This window comes from Dromiciops gliroides, chromosome 3, assembly GCF_019393635.1.
Source record: "Dromiciops gliroides isolate mDroGli1 chromosome 3, mDroGli1.pri, whole genome shotgun sequence".
Taxonomy (NCBI): Eukaryota; Metazoa; Chordata; class Mammalia; order Microbiotheria; family Microbiotheriidae; genus Dromiciops; species Dromiciops gliroides.
In genome coordinates this window covers 34,001,832-34,018,706 of record NC_057863.1, presented here as the reverse complement: position 1 = coordinate 34,018,706, position 16,875 = coordinate 34,001,832, and the positions used below count along the sequence as shown (strand labels likewise).

The following is a 16,875-nucleotide window of genomic DNA, read 5'->3' as shown; positions in this document are numbered from 1 at the left end:
TTACATTAGGAATTGTATATAAGGTTTACTTCTGAGCTTGTGTGGTGCACTTGCCATATTCAGGTTTGTGCCCTTTCTTGAGAAAGGAAGAAATTCTGTTTTCTTTTCTACTTTCACTCTCTGACTCCAGGTATTTATTTTGAGTAGGCAGTCATTTTGTCCCACTCAAGTTCAAGATCAAATGTTTCCCCAAGTCTGCCCTAGTAAAACAGGAGACCTGGGATTCAAATCTCCAATATCCAAAATCAAGTGTTCGTGTTGCACCCTTGCTACCTCCCTAAATACTGCTAGGGAGACCAGAGGAAAGAAGGATCACTTTTATTTTAGGCAAGACAGATAGGACATGTGGGAAAATGCCTCTCATGTTTCAGAAATAGAGTCTAGAGTGAGAGAGAACATGGCAGACTAGAGGGGTGAATCTGGAAATCAGGAGAAATGGGTTTGAATACTGCCTCAAGTGTGATCCACGTGATCAGAGCTCAGTCACTTCACTTCAGAGAGTGCTTCCACACACTAGCATTTCTTGTCTTCACCAAATCTTAAAGCACTATATACATGTGAAGTGTTATTTTTGCTGGGGCAAAGGATTTTATTGAAGAGCAATGGCAGTTAAGGTTACACAGGAAACCAAGTCAAGACTAGGGAAAGCCTTTAACAAAAGGCTGTGTGTTTGAACATTTGTGTTTTTAAGGAGACAAGAGCATATCTATAGTAGTACTGACAGACATTTATATGACATTCTGAAGTTTACAAAGCACTTGATCTCATTTGATCATCAAAACTACTCCCTGTATTATTGACACCCTTGTAGAGATCAGGAAAATGAGGTTCCAAAGTGGAAGTGATTTGCCCAGAATCCCCCCTCGATAACTCCAAGTACAGAAGTTACTATTTCATGCTACCTCTCAAGGCAGATGGGAAGGTGCTAACTGAAAGGAAGAGATAAAGGCACTGGAGAAAAAGGGATGAAAAGCAGAACAAAGTACAAGATGATGTTTCCCAAATAATGGGTATGAAAACCTCTTTTTAATACCAAATAATTTCACAGATCCCCATGATAGTAATTATGTTCTTAGCAATTGACTTTTTTTAAAAAATGACCAAAAAGTCATTATGAAAGCAGTGATGATTTTAAATGGTGACTTTAGTAAAGCACTAAAGAACTGCTAGAACTAGTTATGTTTGCTTCTACCTCTAGTGTTTGCATACGGTCACTGGAATCCCAAGCAAGAGATCAGAATATTCCAATTTTCTTTTGGGTATTTCTGCCAAAATACCTACTGGAAATTGGTGGGGAAAACTATCCCATGCAAGTGCTGCATTCATCTGATTAGAAGTTAAATCTCTGAGCATCAATAATGATATCACAAAAATTCATAAGCAACTATTCTCAAATATATAACAAACTATCCTATTTCTCAACATTCAAAGTATGTTAATGCATGAAGACTAAATAAGTTAATCAGTCAAAACCAAAACAATTCGATCATTGAGAAAGACACTTGACACTGTGAAATCTGAAAATAAACAACTCGGGTCTTCAGAGAAAAAGAAAAGAAAATCATGAGTAGTTCCTTCAAAAGGGGCCAGGAAATTTGTTTTCCTTTCAGGCAAATATGAAGCATCAATAGCACAAAACTATCATCACCAAATGTATTATTCACATTACCTGTTTTGGGACAACTAAAAAATAATCACGCTTTGTACACATGCATAATCTGGTAATGACTTTTCTTCCCCTACCCCAGGAAAAACAATGAAGTCAAAGAAATAAGAGAAATACCATCAAGAGAGTCCAGTAAGGGGATTAGTCTGGAAACAAGGGTCCCTCCTCTTCCATTAAAAGAAGAGGAAGGACAAGATGAAGACCAATGTATTTGGTGGTAGTGGGGGGGATCCTCAGTTCTATTCTTTTGCTTCTGGAACTATAGGTTCCCTAAGGGTATGCCAGTGGAGCACAATCTTAGCCAGGCAGTATATCTGGCAACACTGGGTTTGAGTCTGGTGACAGTCTACGTGACTGGGGATTGGCCTGGTTAAATTTGGAGAAGCTTATTACTAGCATAGATGCCAATGGACTTCTCTGCCATAATTCTCAAAGCTACAGAGATGTTACAGTCAACATGGGTGGAGAGAACTAACCAAATTATAGGCTCTACCAGTATTTAATGAAGAAAACGAAGATATACAAGTGGAGGGGGGAGACATGATGCAAGTGGTGACACTGAGTACTAAAATGGGAGGGAAAAGTAATCTAATGATTTCTTCAACAATGTACATTTGTGGGGCAGCTACGTGGAGGAGTAGATAAAGCACCAGCCAGCCCTGGATTTAGGAGGACCTGAGTTCAAATCCGACCTCAGACACATGACACTTACTACCTATGTGACCCTGTGTTAAGTTATGTCACTTAACCCTCACTGCCCTGCAAAAAAAACAAACAAACAAAAAAAAAATGTACATTTGTATTGTGCTTTGATGTTTATAAAGGGCTTTATGTATATTATATTATCTAATAAGAGTAAAGGAATCAGAAGTAAAATTGGTAACAGATGCTGTGAGGGAAATCAATAGAAAGCCAACAAGGCACAAATAAAAAAACTGCCCCAAAGCAATGAGGTCCCATCTGTTACCACGAACGTAGAACAAACACAAAAATATAGTTTAAGAAGTTTTTTTAAAAAACCAAAGTCCAGATGTGGGAATAGGAAAAAAAGGAGGGAATGGGAGAGGTAGGAGAGGAGAAGGATTATCTGAGAATTAAGAAACTTCCTAAAACAAAGGCAAAAACCAGACCGGGGATTATTAACTTGTCTTTTCCTGACCCTTCTTGGATTCAGGTATTTTACTTCTTACTTTTATTACACCTTAAATTTTAAGAGACCTTGTTAGTTGATAGTTTTCTTAACTTCCCGGAGTTTTCTGGGACATATCTAAAAAGTATGTCAGTCTGTTAAGTAAGAGAAATAAATTATTCAATCTTTTATTTTTAAAGCTGAAACTATTTTCCTTGGATTTTTTGAGGGGGAGAGTGGGTAGGGCATGATTTTCAGATTAAAAATTGTAGCTGCCTCATAGGTTTAGTGTATATTTTTTCCCAGAAATTATCTAAAACTTTGTTAATTATCTTCCTGCATTTTCATTTTTCTTTTCATGTGTAACTATTACATTTAATGATATAGAAATCCTCACTCTTTCCCTACTTGCCTATTTCTTCATCTAAATAATTGCTTGATCCATCTCTGTCCTTCACTGGCTATTCTTCCCAGTAAGGAATTATTTCTTGAAATTTAATCCGAGGTCACTGGCTCTTTTCACCTTGCACACACTCTCTCTAGATATTATGTTTCTTCTTTTGGTTTCATCCAAGGCCTCTAGGAGGATGGTCCTCAAATCTGATTCAAGCCATAGCTATGTATTCTAGTGCCATTTTTCAAACTGAGTGCTAATTACACTTAAACAGTCTGCCAACACATCCAATCGTTGCTACTCTCTTCCTACCCAACATTTCTTCTTCCCGGAGCCCTTTTCCATTCGTGCTAATAATACCATCATCTGTATAGTATCTTGGTTCAATGCCTCATTCCGACCAACAGTCTTCTAAGGACCTTCTTCTCTTCAATCTCACTGACATCTGACATCCTTTGCTCTCCTTATAATGAGCATTAGTCTCCTCATTGTCTACTTTCTTTAATTCATCTTATCTCACATCAGGTCATCCTCTTTAATCATCCCCTTCTATCTGCTGAAAGATCTCCAAGATTCTCTTCCCTGAATGACAAAGTAAATGAGTTCTGTTGTCTGGTTTTCAAGGCCTTCTACAACATGATTCTAACTAACCTTTCTATTCTTTTATTTCCTACTTCTCTAAATAAACCTTACAATTTTTCCAAATGAATCTACTGACTATCCCGATATATGCTTTGTACCTTCCCTTCTTCCTATATGAATTCAATCCATCCTTAGATTTACAGTTCAAGTTCCATATCCTCAAAGAAAAATTCATGAAAACAGCCTCTGACTGCATAGCACATTCACTCTCCATTATCCATTTTGCTGATTAATCACATATTTTGCAGGGGCAGCTAGGTGGCGCAGTGGATAGAGCGCCAGCCCTGGAGTCAGGAGAACCTGGGTTCAAGACCTCAGACACTTAACACTTACTAGCTGTGTGACCCTGGGCAAGTCACTTGACCCCAATTGCCTCACTAAAAAAAAATATATATATATATATATATATATATAAATCACATATTTTGCAAGATGTCTTACAGTGGTATATTATGCTATTACACACTTTGTATGTCCCTATCTTTTCTCTACAACTATGTTATAGATGGCATGAAGAACTGTCTTATACTTTTTATATTCCCCAAATTCCTTAATACTCTGCTTTTCACATCATAGATAATCACATAGTAGGCCCCTAAGAAATGCTTTTGACTGACTACAATAGAAATATGTAGAGAGACTGTCTCCATTCACCCACATTCTAACAAGATTTGTATTTAATAGGCAAAACAAATTTATTAAAACGTATTTTACCTCCATAGTTACTACTGGACTCCGGGGTGTTGGAGATATCCAATAGTGACCCTATAGAAAGGGAATGCTCAGCTGATGGGCGTTTACGAGGAGGGAATGGCGATATATCAGTTTCTCTCGCCAGCTGAGCAAGTGTCTCTTTTAAACGACGTCTCTTCCGATTGCTATTTGGGGTACTCAAAGAAAGGAGTGACACTGATTTTTTGAGTTCAGGAGTATTAGCCTAAAATTAAACAAAAACGTGCTGTATTAGTTATTAAAGCATACATATATATACTCACACACATTAACAAGACTGTAGCCCAATTGTACAAAATTCAGATCTTGAACATTTATCTCAGACAAGTCTGAAGCCATATATATTCAATAATAAACAAAACATTATAATTGCCTAATAGTAACATTTTCATTAACTTTCCAAAGTATGTTTTTCAATTTTATGTTAGGAACACAAGACCCTTAAAAAAAAGAAATCATAGAGGTTCTTCCATTTAGATTTTATGATTCTGAATTTACTGATATCGTTGGTTTCATTTATGCCTGAAGGAAAAATAATATTATGTTGTATCTAATTTTAAATTATTTTCTGTGAATGCTAAGGAATTTTTGCATTTAAGTTTATCTATCTCAGAGTTTTTGTCAAGGTAAGAATTATGAAGCACTCTAAGGACTAAAAGGTGCTATATTAACACCTTTCAGTACATGTTCTCCTTAATGCAAGAAGAAATAATTTTGATACCTTTTCATATAAATACATAGATTCTCCAGCTCTGGCATCCATCTGAATACTGCCCCAGAACCACTGAAAAGGAGCAAGGGGGAAAAAATCAACATAGAAGACTTAAAATCTATATTATAGAACAGAATAATTTGAGTACATAAAAATAAAATTATTTTATACACAAAAAGTAATGCATCTAGAAATAAATTAATGGGTGTTGTGCCATTTGAGTAAAATGTATAAGAATAAACTTAAATTTATCAGCCCAAGTCATTAGTGAAAGGATAAGTCAAATGATATGAAAAATATAAATGAACATACAAAAATGTGTGCCAAATGTCTGACAATCAGAAAAATGGACGTTTTACAATTAAAATTTTAAATTAAAGTAACTTGAGTCCACCTGATACCCAAATTGACAAAAGAATGAAATACAAACAAAATTACTGGCTTGACTGTACTTCAAAAAATATAAAAGCACAGTATCATTTTGCTGATGTAGTTATCAAGTTGTATCCAATTTAGCTGAGGAGAAATTTAGGATTATTTATTAGGGAATATACATTTACAGCTAGCATTCAGCTCTAAAAAATTAAAAGTATTTCTACAAATTATTTTCATTTGATCCTCACAGCAACCACTTGAGGTAGGTTGCAGATTAGGAAATCAAAGCACAGAGAGGTTAAGTGATTTGCTCTGAGTCAGATAGTTTCTGAGACAAGATTTGAATTCAGGTCTCCCTGACTTTATGTGTTCTGTATTCTACCGACTATACCATCTACCTGTTTACTGTCCCTTAACCCACTGGTCCCATTGCTGGGCCTAGGCCCCAAAGTTAGTGTCAAGGGAAGAAAATCTGTACAAAAATATTCTTAGAAGAACTGTTTGTTCAAAGAATGAAGAAGCATTTAGTGAGTACACACTGTGTGCAAAGCACTGTACTTCGGAGGATACAAAAAAGAAAAACAGGACAGTGCCTACAGCACAGTAAGTGCTTAATACACGATGACCAGCACCTGCTCTCCAGGAGCTCCCTTTCTACGGGGGTGGGGTCAGAGGAAGATGCCCAGTGACTCCTATGCGACAGCAGCTAGAAGACGGGAATGCATGTTTAGCATGATTTCCATGGATAGCCTCATGGATCTTTCTCACACTGACTCGTCTGACAGGGATGCACCTGCAGGCCTGAGAAGTTTCTTCTCTGGGTCTTTAGCAGCTCTGACTGCTGAGGTGACAGACTTTAGCACATGCACAGACAGGATGCTCCCTGGACGGGGTGTGGGGAGGCCATGGTCTGGGGGAGGGGAGTGCGGCTATTCCAAGGGCCGTTGGCCTTACCTGCCTATTGGCAGCAGTTAGCTGGCAGTTGGCCAAGGTGGCAGTGGGGCTAAGGCTGGGAGCGGATCAGTAGTCTGTGTAATGCTGCTATTCCAAGGACACCTGGGCTTACCTTGCCCATTAGTGGCAACTTGTCACCAAGTGCTCCTAATTGTGGCAGGGATAGAAGGTGCCCTGGCCAAAAAGGTTACCGTACCACTCCCTTGATGATAGCTCTGGAGGGTGGCCTAGAAGCTGGACCAACATAACATTAAAAAAGGGAAACAAACTACAAGTCCACTAAGAGGGAAAAGACTAAAGTTATGGCAAGAAAATAATGGGATGCTTTTATCCCATATGAAATGAGAGGCAGTAACACATGTGTAAAGGGGACCAAGTTCAGGAAAATCTGGGTTCAACTCTTCCCTGTGATGCCTAATGGCTGTGTGACCCAGGGCAAGTCACTTAACCTTGCTCTCTAGCAGGCTACTCTTCCAAAGTCCAAGTTGCTGCTCGAAGTCTGTGGAGTATATGGGGCCTGTCTTTTATCACTGAACTCACTAAGGTACTTGCCTAGCATTAGAATCGGAGTCAGAGGTATGGATGTTTTAGTCATTTAGCATTTCAAATGGCCACCCAGAATGATTAGAACTTTCTACAGCTCCAACAACAGCTCCATTAGTGTGCCCCTTCAGCACTGATTATTCCGGTCTTTCACCACCTTTGTCCATTTGCTGGTTATGATATAAACCTCAGAGTTCTTCCAATTTGCATTTCATTATTAATAATTTAGAGCAGCCCTAAAATAACAACTGTTTATATGCTTTTCTTCAAACAGTTTATTTACTGGAGAAAGGCTTTTTGGTCTTTCATTATTTGTGATATTTGGTACAAATTTTTTTCCCCAGTTGACCACTTCCTTTCTGATCCTAGTTGTCGTATTTTTTGTAGAAGCAAAGAACTGGAAACAAAGCATCAACCAGGAAAGAATTATATGAATTGTTGTAAAGTGAAGTAAAAACAAGTGTAGACAATGAATACAACAATGTCAAAACAAAGTACGACAAAGCAACCTGAACACAGGTAAATTCCCATCTCTTTGTGGGGACATAGGGCTATGGAAAAGTTCATACCTATACCTTTTGAGTAGGGGACTTTCAAACGATCATTAAAAACTTTGAAAAATATAAACATTCACAATTTTGTTTTTAATTTCATTTTTTATTTTCTCTTACTGCTTCCATGGCTAAATAATGATTTACCGATGGAAATTGAAATAATATTTTTATATACTTAAGTGAATCCTCCATCAGTGTAAAGCACAAGCAGCCATGCTTGGTCACCCCATGTGGTCTTTAACTGTTCCCCCATGGGTCCTCTATAGCAGGGGTTCTTAACCTGGGGGCCACAAACTTTTTTTCTTTTTTTGTTTTAATAACAATTTCCCTCTAATTGGTCTCTGTTATCACACGTTTCATGTCTTTGAGAAGACTTCTCCAGATTGAAGGACTCCTGTCTCAGAGTCTGGCTTGGTCTTATGAATAGATATTTTTTTGGAGCCAGCACAGAGTAGGAGCTATCTGGCAGTTATTCCTCACTCTTGGTACAATACAAACTTTATCTTACTCAGAACAAACCTAGGTAATGTTTGTAAAAAGTTTAACAAGTAGAATTACTTGCCTCTTGTTTTACAACATAAAGTTTCTTTGAAGGTTCAAATGGAAGTTCTTTTATTGCATTTTCTTCGACTATAAGGTGGGTGCACTGTTCATCTCCAACGGGCAAATAGTGACCTCCTAAAATTAAAGATAAGAGCCAACAGTGACTAAAACGTTTCTTCCCCAATGCAAACATTTTAAAATTTATAGAATGAGACAACATTACATAAGGGGAGAAATCCCTATTTAAGTATCAAATAATACCACCTTGCATTTCAGTCATTTCTTCCATATTAGCCTTCTCCTCATCTGAGAATCCCAGAAAACTCAGCATGCAATCTTGAAAAGGAGGGACTTTAAATTCATTTCTAAATTCATCAGCTGCAGCACAGAAATCCCTAACCACAAACACAAAGAAAATCTATCAGTAATCATTCCTTAAACGTGTGCCCTGTGCCAGGCATCATGCTGGGTACTCCAGAGAGAAACGAAAAAGAGTCAGTTCCTGCTCTCAGAGTGCTTATGTTCAGGGTTGGGGTAAAAGAAAATACAAAACAAGCACAAGACAGAAAAGATCAAGAGAGGCTTCATGTATAAGATGGTGCTTAGCTGGGCCTTGGAGGAAGTAAGAGAGTGTGCAAAAGGCACAGGAAAAGGGAATGGGAGACAATGTGGAGAAACTTGATGAGATGAAAGTGACGAATAACGAGTATAATAGAACATGAGCAGGGAAGGTAGACTGGGGCCATGTGGTGAAGGGGTTTAAAAGCCAACTAGCTTGAGAACTTCATACTCAATCCTAGAAGACTTTGTCAAATCAGAGTATAGAGAATATCCCTCTGGCAGTAGTGTGGAAGATGGACTGGTGAGAAAGAGTCCTGAGGTAGAGATCAATCAGGATGTGACTGTGACAGTGCAGGCAAAGGGATGGTCCTGAACTTGAGCAGTGACCATGCAAGTAGTTAGAAGAGAATCTAAGTGAGGAAAAGCATGGAAATAGAAACAGCAATGTTTGCCACCTAAATGGCTATGTGAAAAGAAGTGCAATAGGGAGCCAAGGATGATTCAACCTAGGTGGTAAGCCCAAGACACTGGAAAAATGGTGGTGCCTCTGAGGGGAAAAAAATTTTGGAAGACAAATAATTGGGGGCGGGGGGCGCAGAGGAAGAAGAGTTAAGCCCAAATTCAAAAATGCTAACTAGACAAAATTTAGAAAACTGCACTAATTGCTCAGAGGTTCTGGAACATGAATAAACAGTCAATGAAAATAGTTTAATCATAAAATAATATAATAAAATAAATATAATAAGACAAGTAGTAACTTGTTTTACCATGAATGTTATCTTTAAAAAATCCAATCCCTGCTCTGAAAGTCTTCTTTTATATGAATTCCAAAGAATGTTAAAATCTGTAAAGACTTTAAAATGGTGAAGCAAAAGGATCAAAACCTACAGAACCAAAACCCTCATCCCTCTTCCTATTTCCTTCCCACTACTTATTACCATGCTACCAACAGTCCCTACCACCAGTTGCCTAACAGTTCTACTAACTTCTGCTCCTCCCTCCAACTCATCTTTTATATTGCTGCTAAAAACACTTTTTTACATATAGACACAGGTCCTCCTAAATGCAAGGGCCGATGCTTTATCCACTGCACCATCTAGCTGCCCCATAAATGTAAATAGTTAAATAAATACCTACTGTTCATTTCTCCTTTCCCAGGCCTTAAAAATCCATTCTGGCTTCACGATAGGGGTGCCTAGACTAACAGCAACCTAGAATAAATAAAATCATTATTAACAATAATGATACATCAGTAACAAAATGATATTCATCTTATATAGTTCCAAGTTTAATTGCTATAAACTATAAATCAGCTTGTACTAATTCATAATAACGTTTATGTAATTTTGAGACAAGACATATATGGAAAATATCACAAAAGAAAAAATGTAAAGTTTCATATCATAAAGGTCAAAAATTTGTTATTACAAAAACTCCAAATATTCCAATTTCTTGCAGTAGAATTTGTTTCATAAGTATCCCCAGCCAGAATGAGGGCACTGACAAAATCCCATCATCACTGCTCTTTTGTCTCTAGTCTCTTTCTCTAATGAGTCCAGGCAAAGAAGACCTCTTAGATAGAGCCTGCCACACCGATAAGCCCTTGGTGTGAATGATTGTTTCCATTCTTCTGCCCAAGGGCTCAAAAACTCTACTAAAAATTCCATCTGCTATCTATCAAAGCTTCCCTGCAAGAACTTGGAAGAACTGAAAAAAAAAATTAAGACTCTCAGTACTCATATTCTATAAAACCAAGATCTTACTTGATAAGGAAGCAACACTAAATTAAGTTCAAATAATTACTTCCTTTTCTTGTAAACAGCAGAAAAGATAGACAAGAACCATCTCACCTAAATAGATATAGCCTGGCCATACACTCTTTATACAACCTAATTTTTTACCTATTACCTACAAGCAAAGTTCCATTTCAATCAGACAAGACTAGACCGAGTTTTCCATGCTCATTCGATCCCTTGGCCATTTCATTCACTTCCCACAGCTTCAACTATGACCTCTAAACAGATACCTCCCAAGTCTGTATCTCAGGACTTGATCCCAAGCTTCAGAACTGCAGCTCCAGCTCAAAATGTCCAACATAAAGACCTTTTCTCCAAAACTTCTGATTTCCCTATTCCTGTCAGTGGAGTTATTGTAAACAAATGAGATCTCTTCAAAGTGCTTTAAAAACTTTCAAACAGTAAACAAATGTCAGCTTTTTATCATTGGCCCAGTTTTCCAGGTGTTACTTTTGACTCTTCCCTTGCCCTCACTCCTGATATCCAGAATATCTTTCCAATATGCAACATTGTTTTAAAGTTTGCATAGGATTTTGCCCACAACAATCCTATGGACATCTTTCTAGTATGATTATGCCCTTCTCACAAATGAGAATATGACAGCGGGAGAGATCCAAGTGCTTACTGCCACATCCTTAGACCAGTGTGACAGTCTCCCAGGAAATCATGCCACCTCTGTTCTCTGTCCCTCTAAGCCATCATCCACAATACTGCCAGCCCTCTCATCTTTCATCTCTCGTTTCTCCCTAACCTTTCACCTCAGCAGCACAGGCAAAAGTAATACCTTACACTTCTTTCTACCCCCCCCCCATAAGAACAGAATGCTAGATGCATGGTAGGTATTTTGACTTTTCCAGATATCATGACGTAGAAAATCACACGTAGCCTCTGACCTTGTGTGTCTCAAACAGACCCTGGCCTTACTGTGCTCCAGCTACAGCTGCAGGCCTGTAATCTCTGCCTTCCAACCTTGTCTGTCTCAGACCGGCTCTGGCCTTGAGGGACCCCAGCTGCAACAAGAGCCTCCCCCCCCCTTAACTACTGACCTCATTCTTATATGTTCCTGTAATGATGACTAAACCACTAGGTGCCACTATGCATCCTTTTGTTCAGTGAAATACTGACCTCATCTTCATTTGATAAACTTGGCACTATACCACGCCTACTCTTTTTGTATATAACCAGGTGGGCTACAAGACTCAGGGCCCACTGTTGGAGGCTGGAAAACCCCCTTTGGGCCAGCGCGTGAATAAACTCTCTCTCTCTCTACCTTGAGTACCTGGCTGAGTACTTTCTGTGTCAATCATGCCATAACAATCAGACATCAAGTCTCTTTCTATCTTAGTGTAAAAAACAGCAAGCCAGCACACAGAATAAGCCTCCATCAAAATTCTAATTCTGCTAATGACCTCTGGGTACCTACAAAGAGCCTACAGTCTACCCACATTAGCAACACAGTTGGCTAACATTTTGAATAGCAAAGTGCAAGGAATAATTGTTCCTTATAAATCCTCAGTTCTATTCAATCCAAGAAACATTTATTAAGCACCTATTTTGAACATATCATGGCTTAGCAATGAGGATACAAAGACGAAAAATGGCACATTCTCGGAGGAGTTTATAATCCTATAGAGGGGACAAAGATAGAGAAGCATAATACAAAGTAGGCTATGATAAGGGCAGGAAAGGTTCATACAAGTGCTCAAAGAAAATCTGAGAGGAAAAGGTAGGGGTAAGGAAAGGAAGGAAAATAAACAAGATTTCAGAAAGGAGACAGAAACTATATATACTACATACTTCCACATTTCATGAATCTGAGATTTAATTGGCATGGATTTCCACCAGCAGAAATCACAATCAGACCTCTCATATTTTGTTCTGAACTGTCTTTGGGAGTGGTTGTGACTGAAAAAACCATCAGTGAGGCCAACAAAGCAATGAACATTTTCAAACTCAGTTAGACTTCTCTTAAAATGACAGAATAGAGACCATCACTGGACCAATAATCGAGGTTTACCCATCATAGTAGGACTTGTGAGAGCTTAGGCTCCACTGGCATTATACATAAGAAATCAGTCCGTACCAAACCATATGCCAGAGAAGGGCTATGGTGAAGTCACTATAGATGGTTAATGACCATAAATTAAGCTACTGTTGTTCTTGAAAAGAACCATTACATCAAGAGGTGATGTGATCACCAGCCTCACTCTCTCCTCAACAGCCATTTGGGTCCAGTGGCAAGATATACATCAGGATGACTGGAGATGACCCCAGATGTTTGAAGCAATTAGGGTTAAGTGATTTGCCCAGGGTCACACAGCTATTAAGTGTCAAGTGTCTGAGGCCAGATTTGAACTCAGGAACTCCTGACTCAAGGGCTAGTGTTCTATCTGCTACACCATTTAGCTGCCCCATAAATTAAGCATGAGAAAGAAATAACACTTCCTACTCTATGTTTCTCTACCTGGTTAAAAAGTTAAGCTAGGGAGGCTTCCCTTTTTTAATGGGGGAATCCCCAAATAATTGTTTTACAGTACAAGAGGCCCACACACAGGTGGCTTTAAAATCTTGGTTAAGTAGAACAAAACTCCTTTTGTCCTATAAATAATTGAGAAAATACTGCTGTATCACACAACTTAAAACAAGGCAACCTGTTATGTAAAAGTTAAAGATAAACCAAATCATACATACCCTGAATTTTTCTCCTTGTGTACAATTTGCCACCAAATGTGTAACTTTAGAATTAAAGTCCTTTCGAATAGTTCCACCCATGTAATGGGCCAAAGTCACCAATTTCACCTTAGGAAAAAAAAACAAATTCTACATTATCAGTGTAAACTTGTTTTAAATTGAATGATTTTTACAAGATTTTTTTCTTGAGTACATAAATTTTCATCATACAGATTAAAGACTTATTTTAATAGCAATAATAATAGCTCAATGACTTCAAACACTTAGAAAAAAGGCTTCATTTGAGCCTAAGTAAGGTAAGCAATGGCTTTAACTGTTCTATTTCCATCCAGTACTTTTTTTTGTACAAGGAAAACCACATGTTGCATCAAATTTGAATTCTTTCCCTTCAGCAGTCTATGTTTTATCAAACTGACTTCCCTTCATCCCCCTCAAAAAAACAAACAAAATGAGATATTAATTTATTACTTGAAATATTCTGTGACCCAGAGAAGTCTGGCTGTCTATTCAACACTAGTTACAAAAGTACAAATTGAAAAAGGTCAAAGTTTATTTTTATAATATCTAGACATGTTAAAATATTCAGATAATTACTGAATTTTAAAATTCTTTTCCAAGTTTTATCTAATACAGACTTGAATGTAATCTCTTCAGAATTGCATTGCTCTAAGATTTTTTAAACTGATTGGTCTGTGCTATTCCCTACCTCAATCACCTCTTTAAAATGACAAATGTCTAAATAAGGCTCTCGATGTAGTTTACAAAATTATCAGAGAGGTGCCCTTTCAGTGGTGTTTTGTTTGTTTAAAGAGACTTACGAGTTCTTCTTTCTTCCTGAATCCTGTAAAGCACAGAACCAGATTCGACATGCTTGCACAGTAAAGAGGGCGGCAGGAATACGGCAAAGGCTGAAAGATATTCATAGATTTAGCACTGGAAGAGGACTTTCAGGCCATCAAGTCTCATCCTCTTTTTTTTACGAGGCAGTGAAGGTTAAGTGACATGCCCAGGGTCATACAGCTAGTAAGTGTCAAGTGTCTGAAGCCAGATTTGAACTTGGGTCCTTCTGAATCCAAGGCCAGTGCTTTATCCACTGCGACACCCAGCTGCCCCCTCATCCTCTTATTTTACAGAAGAAGAAACTGAGACTGGGTTAAGTAACTTACCCAGCAGCACAAAACTAAATAAAGGTCCAATGCAGGATCTGAACTCGTCTCCCTGATTTCCAGCCTAGTGCCTCTCTATCCACAGCACCACCTCACTGTATTATCTAGCCTCATGATCACTTATAGGCATCATCAAATATTTTTCCTTAGATAAAGAGTGTTTTCTACTTGATTTAATCCTACCTGATCCCTTAGTAAAAATAAACATAATCACTCAGGTAACCAACATACTATTTTCTAAATCAAAACTCTTTTATATCTTCAAATATTAGTCTCTCTAAACAGTTTTCTCTTTCGGAGTTAAATCACTCACCAAGAAAACAAATTTCTAAATCAACTTAGGATAAGTTTATACACAACAATACTCTTACAGAAAATTTCAAAGAAATTTGTATGTTCATTTCAATCCACATTGTATACTATACAAATGAACTATTGTTTGCAAATAAAACTGGCAAACACTTCCACTGCTTGAGTTGTCATTAGTTATTAAAATCAAGTCAAAGAAATTTAATAACATTAGATAAAGATCATAATTTTTTTTGCAATTAAAGGAAGGAAAGCACTTTATTAAAACATCCATTTTCAAGATGGAAAAAAACAAAAACAAATTAAGCAATTTATCCAATGCTCAGCTGGTCATAAAGGTGAATGAAGGTTTTTTCCATAGAATAGGTCAAAAATGCATCAGTATCACTGACTTCATTACTTAAGAATATTAAATTGTTCATTAAAAAATTTACTTTGGGTACACATCAAGAATTTTTAATTAGAAGGCAACTGTCACACAGTCAACAAAGCACTAAATAAGATAATTCTAAGGAACAGGGAAATAAAAGCAAAAGAATATAAGAAAAAGAATAAAAAAAATACAATGAAGAACTCTAATTTGACTCTTTTGGTTAGCTTATATTTAAGAGAGACAGTATCGCATAATGGATAAAGGATCCAGCCTCCAAATGAGGAAAACATGGCTCCAAATGTCACCTTTGACACAAACGGGCTTTGTGACCTGGGCAAATCATTTCACCTTTTGCTGCTCTACAGAACTCTGTAAGACAGTAAGAAGAATGTGGAAAAGAGGCAGCTTGATAGCAGGGTACTGGGACTCCACATTACACTGGCAGGAGTTTCAGGTATTAGTGAAATCACCAGTCTAGTCATTATCCCTATAAATTTAGTTTCATAGGTACTAGTCTAATGAGCAGTGAGATTTATTGGCCACAAGGCTTTCATTATGTAACAGGAAAACATTGACTGATAACAATATTGAAGCTGCTATTATTTCTATACTAAGAATCTGATGCCCAATTAAACAGGTGATTTTCTGAGGACCCTAAAATCAAAACACATTTTATCATAATGTACCCCCCCTCCATGGCACAATCGCCACTCTTCTAGTTCACATACAATGTCAGAAAATAAGAAGTATCCCTGGTGGCTGGGTACTGAATCACAGACTGGAAGAGCTAGACTATGCCTTAAGTATCCCCTAGCCTAGATCAACACCTTTATTTTACAGGTGATAGAGAAAAGTGGCCACAACATGTCACGGGATTGGCCCCAGATCTCACAATGAGTTAATAGAACAGGAACTAGAACCCGAGCTGGATGGATTCTCAAGCACATGTTCTTTCTTTCTACGACACTCTTCTTTAGATCAGACCTGGGATTTCATTGGTACAGGAAATTGTTAAGAGGAAAACCCTCTACTGGTTCAAATGAGCAACTTTGGCATAATGCAGTTTTAGAGAAAGAGTGGTATGGCCAGGGTCCCACAACCACCTGTCAGAGGTAGAGCCCAGGTATTCCTCTCTTTGGAGGTGGGTCCTCTATCAGCTACGCTACAATGGCTCCTTTCACAACACTAGTACAGTATAGCAGAACACAAAAGATTTAATACAAAGTCACAAAACTTGCTACATATAACACACATGCACAAACACTTCCAATACTGAAAAGTTAAATTAATTTATACTCTTACCTCCCCCGTTTTTGCACAATTAAGCACAACTGGGGGTCCAAGAATTCTATAATCAGCCTTATATAAGTCTTTGAAGACAGCATCCTGAAAGTCCATGACCACAAATATGTTTTCAAATTCTGATGAATCTGAATCTTCAAATTCCTTCACTGATTCCATCTTTAGGTAGGGCACTTTTATTTCCTTGATATTTTTAAAATGGAATATTAGAAGTATGAATCATGTATGTATACACAATGAATTAATAAAGTAACTCCAAATAGACATTATACACCAAATACCATTCCTCCATCCAAAAAGTAAACATTCAAGATCTAATTATTCAATATCCGTTATTACATTTAAGTTTAAAATTGAAAATGTTGCCTTAGTCTATATCTTGCTATTACCTTACAAATTTTCAATTAGTACTAGACTGAGATACCTGAATGAA

General features: G+C 37.6%; 1 protein-coding gene across 3 annotated transcripts in view; it reads right to left on the bottom strand.

Moving 5' to 3' along the window:
- The window catches only part of ECT2 (epithelial cell transforming 2), a 61,361-nt gene that overhangs the window by 34,564 nt on the left and 9,922 nt on the right, over positions 1-16,875 (bottom strand). For 2 of the 3 annotated variants that reach the window (XM_043995028.1, XM_043995030.1), the window contains exons 4-11: positions 16,443-16,625; positions 14,111-14,200; positions 13,293-13,400; positions 9,943-10,016; positions 8,509-8,639; positions 8,264-8,379; positions 5,285-5,347; positions 4,546-4,768 (exon numbers count right to left, since the gene is read on the bottom strand). In XM_043995028.1, the coding sequence (XP_043850963.1) occupies positions 4,546-4,768; positions 5,285-5,347; positions 8,264-8,379; positions 8,509-8,639; positions 9,943-10,016; positions 13,293-13,400; positions 14,111-14,200; positions 16,443-16,625 (988 nt within the window). The remainder of the gene's footprint in view (positions 1-4,545; positions 4,769-5,284; positions 5,348-8,263; positions 8,380-8,508; positions 8,640-9,942; positions 10,017-13,292; positions 13,401-14,110; positions 14,201-16,442; positions 16,626-16,875) is intronic. The other variant, XM_043995029.1, reaches the window with a different exon arrangement.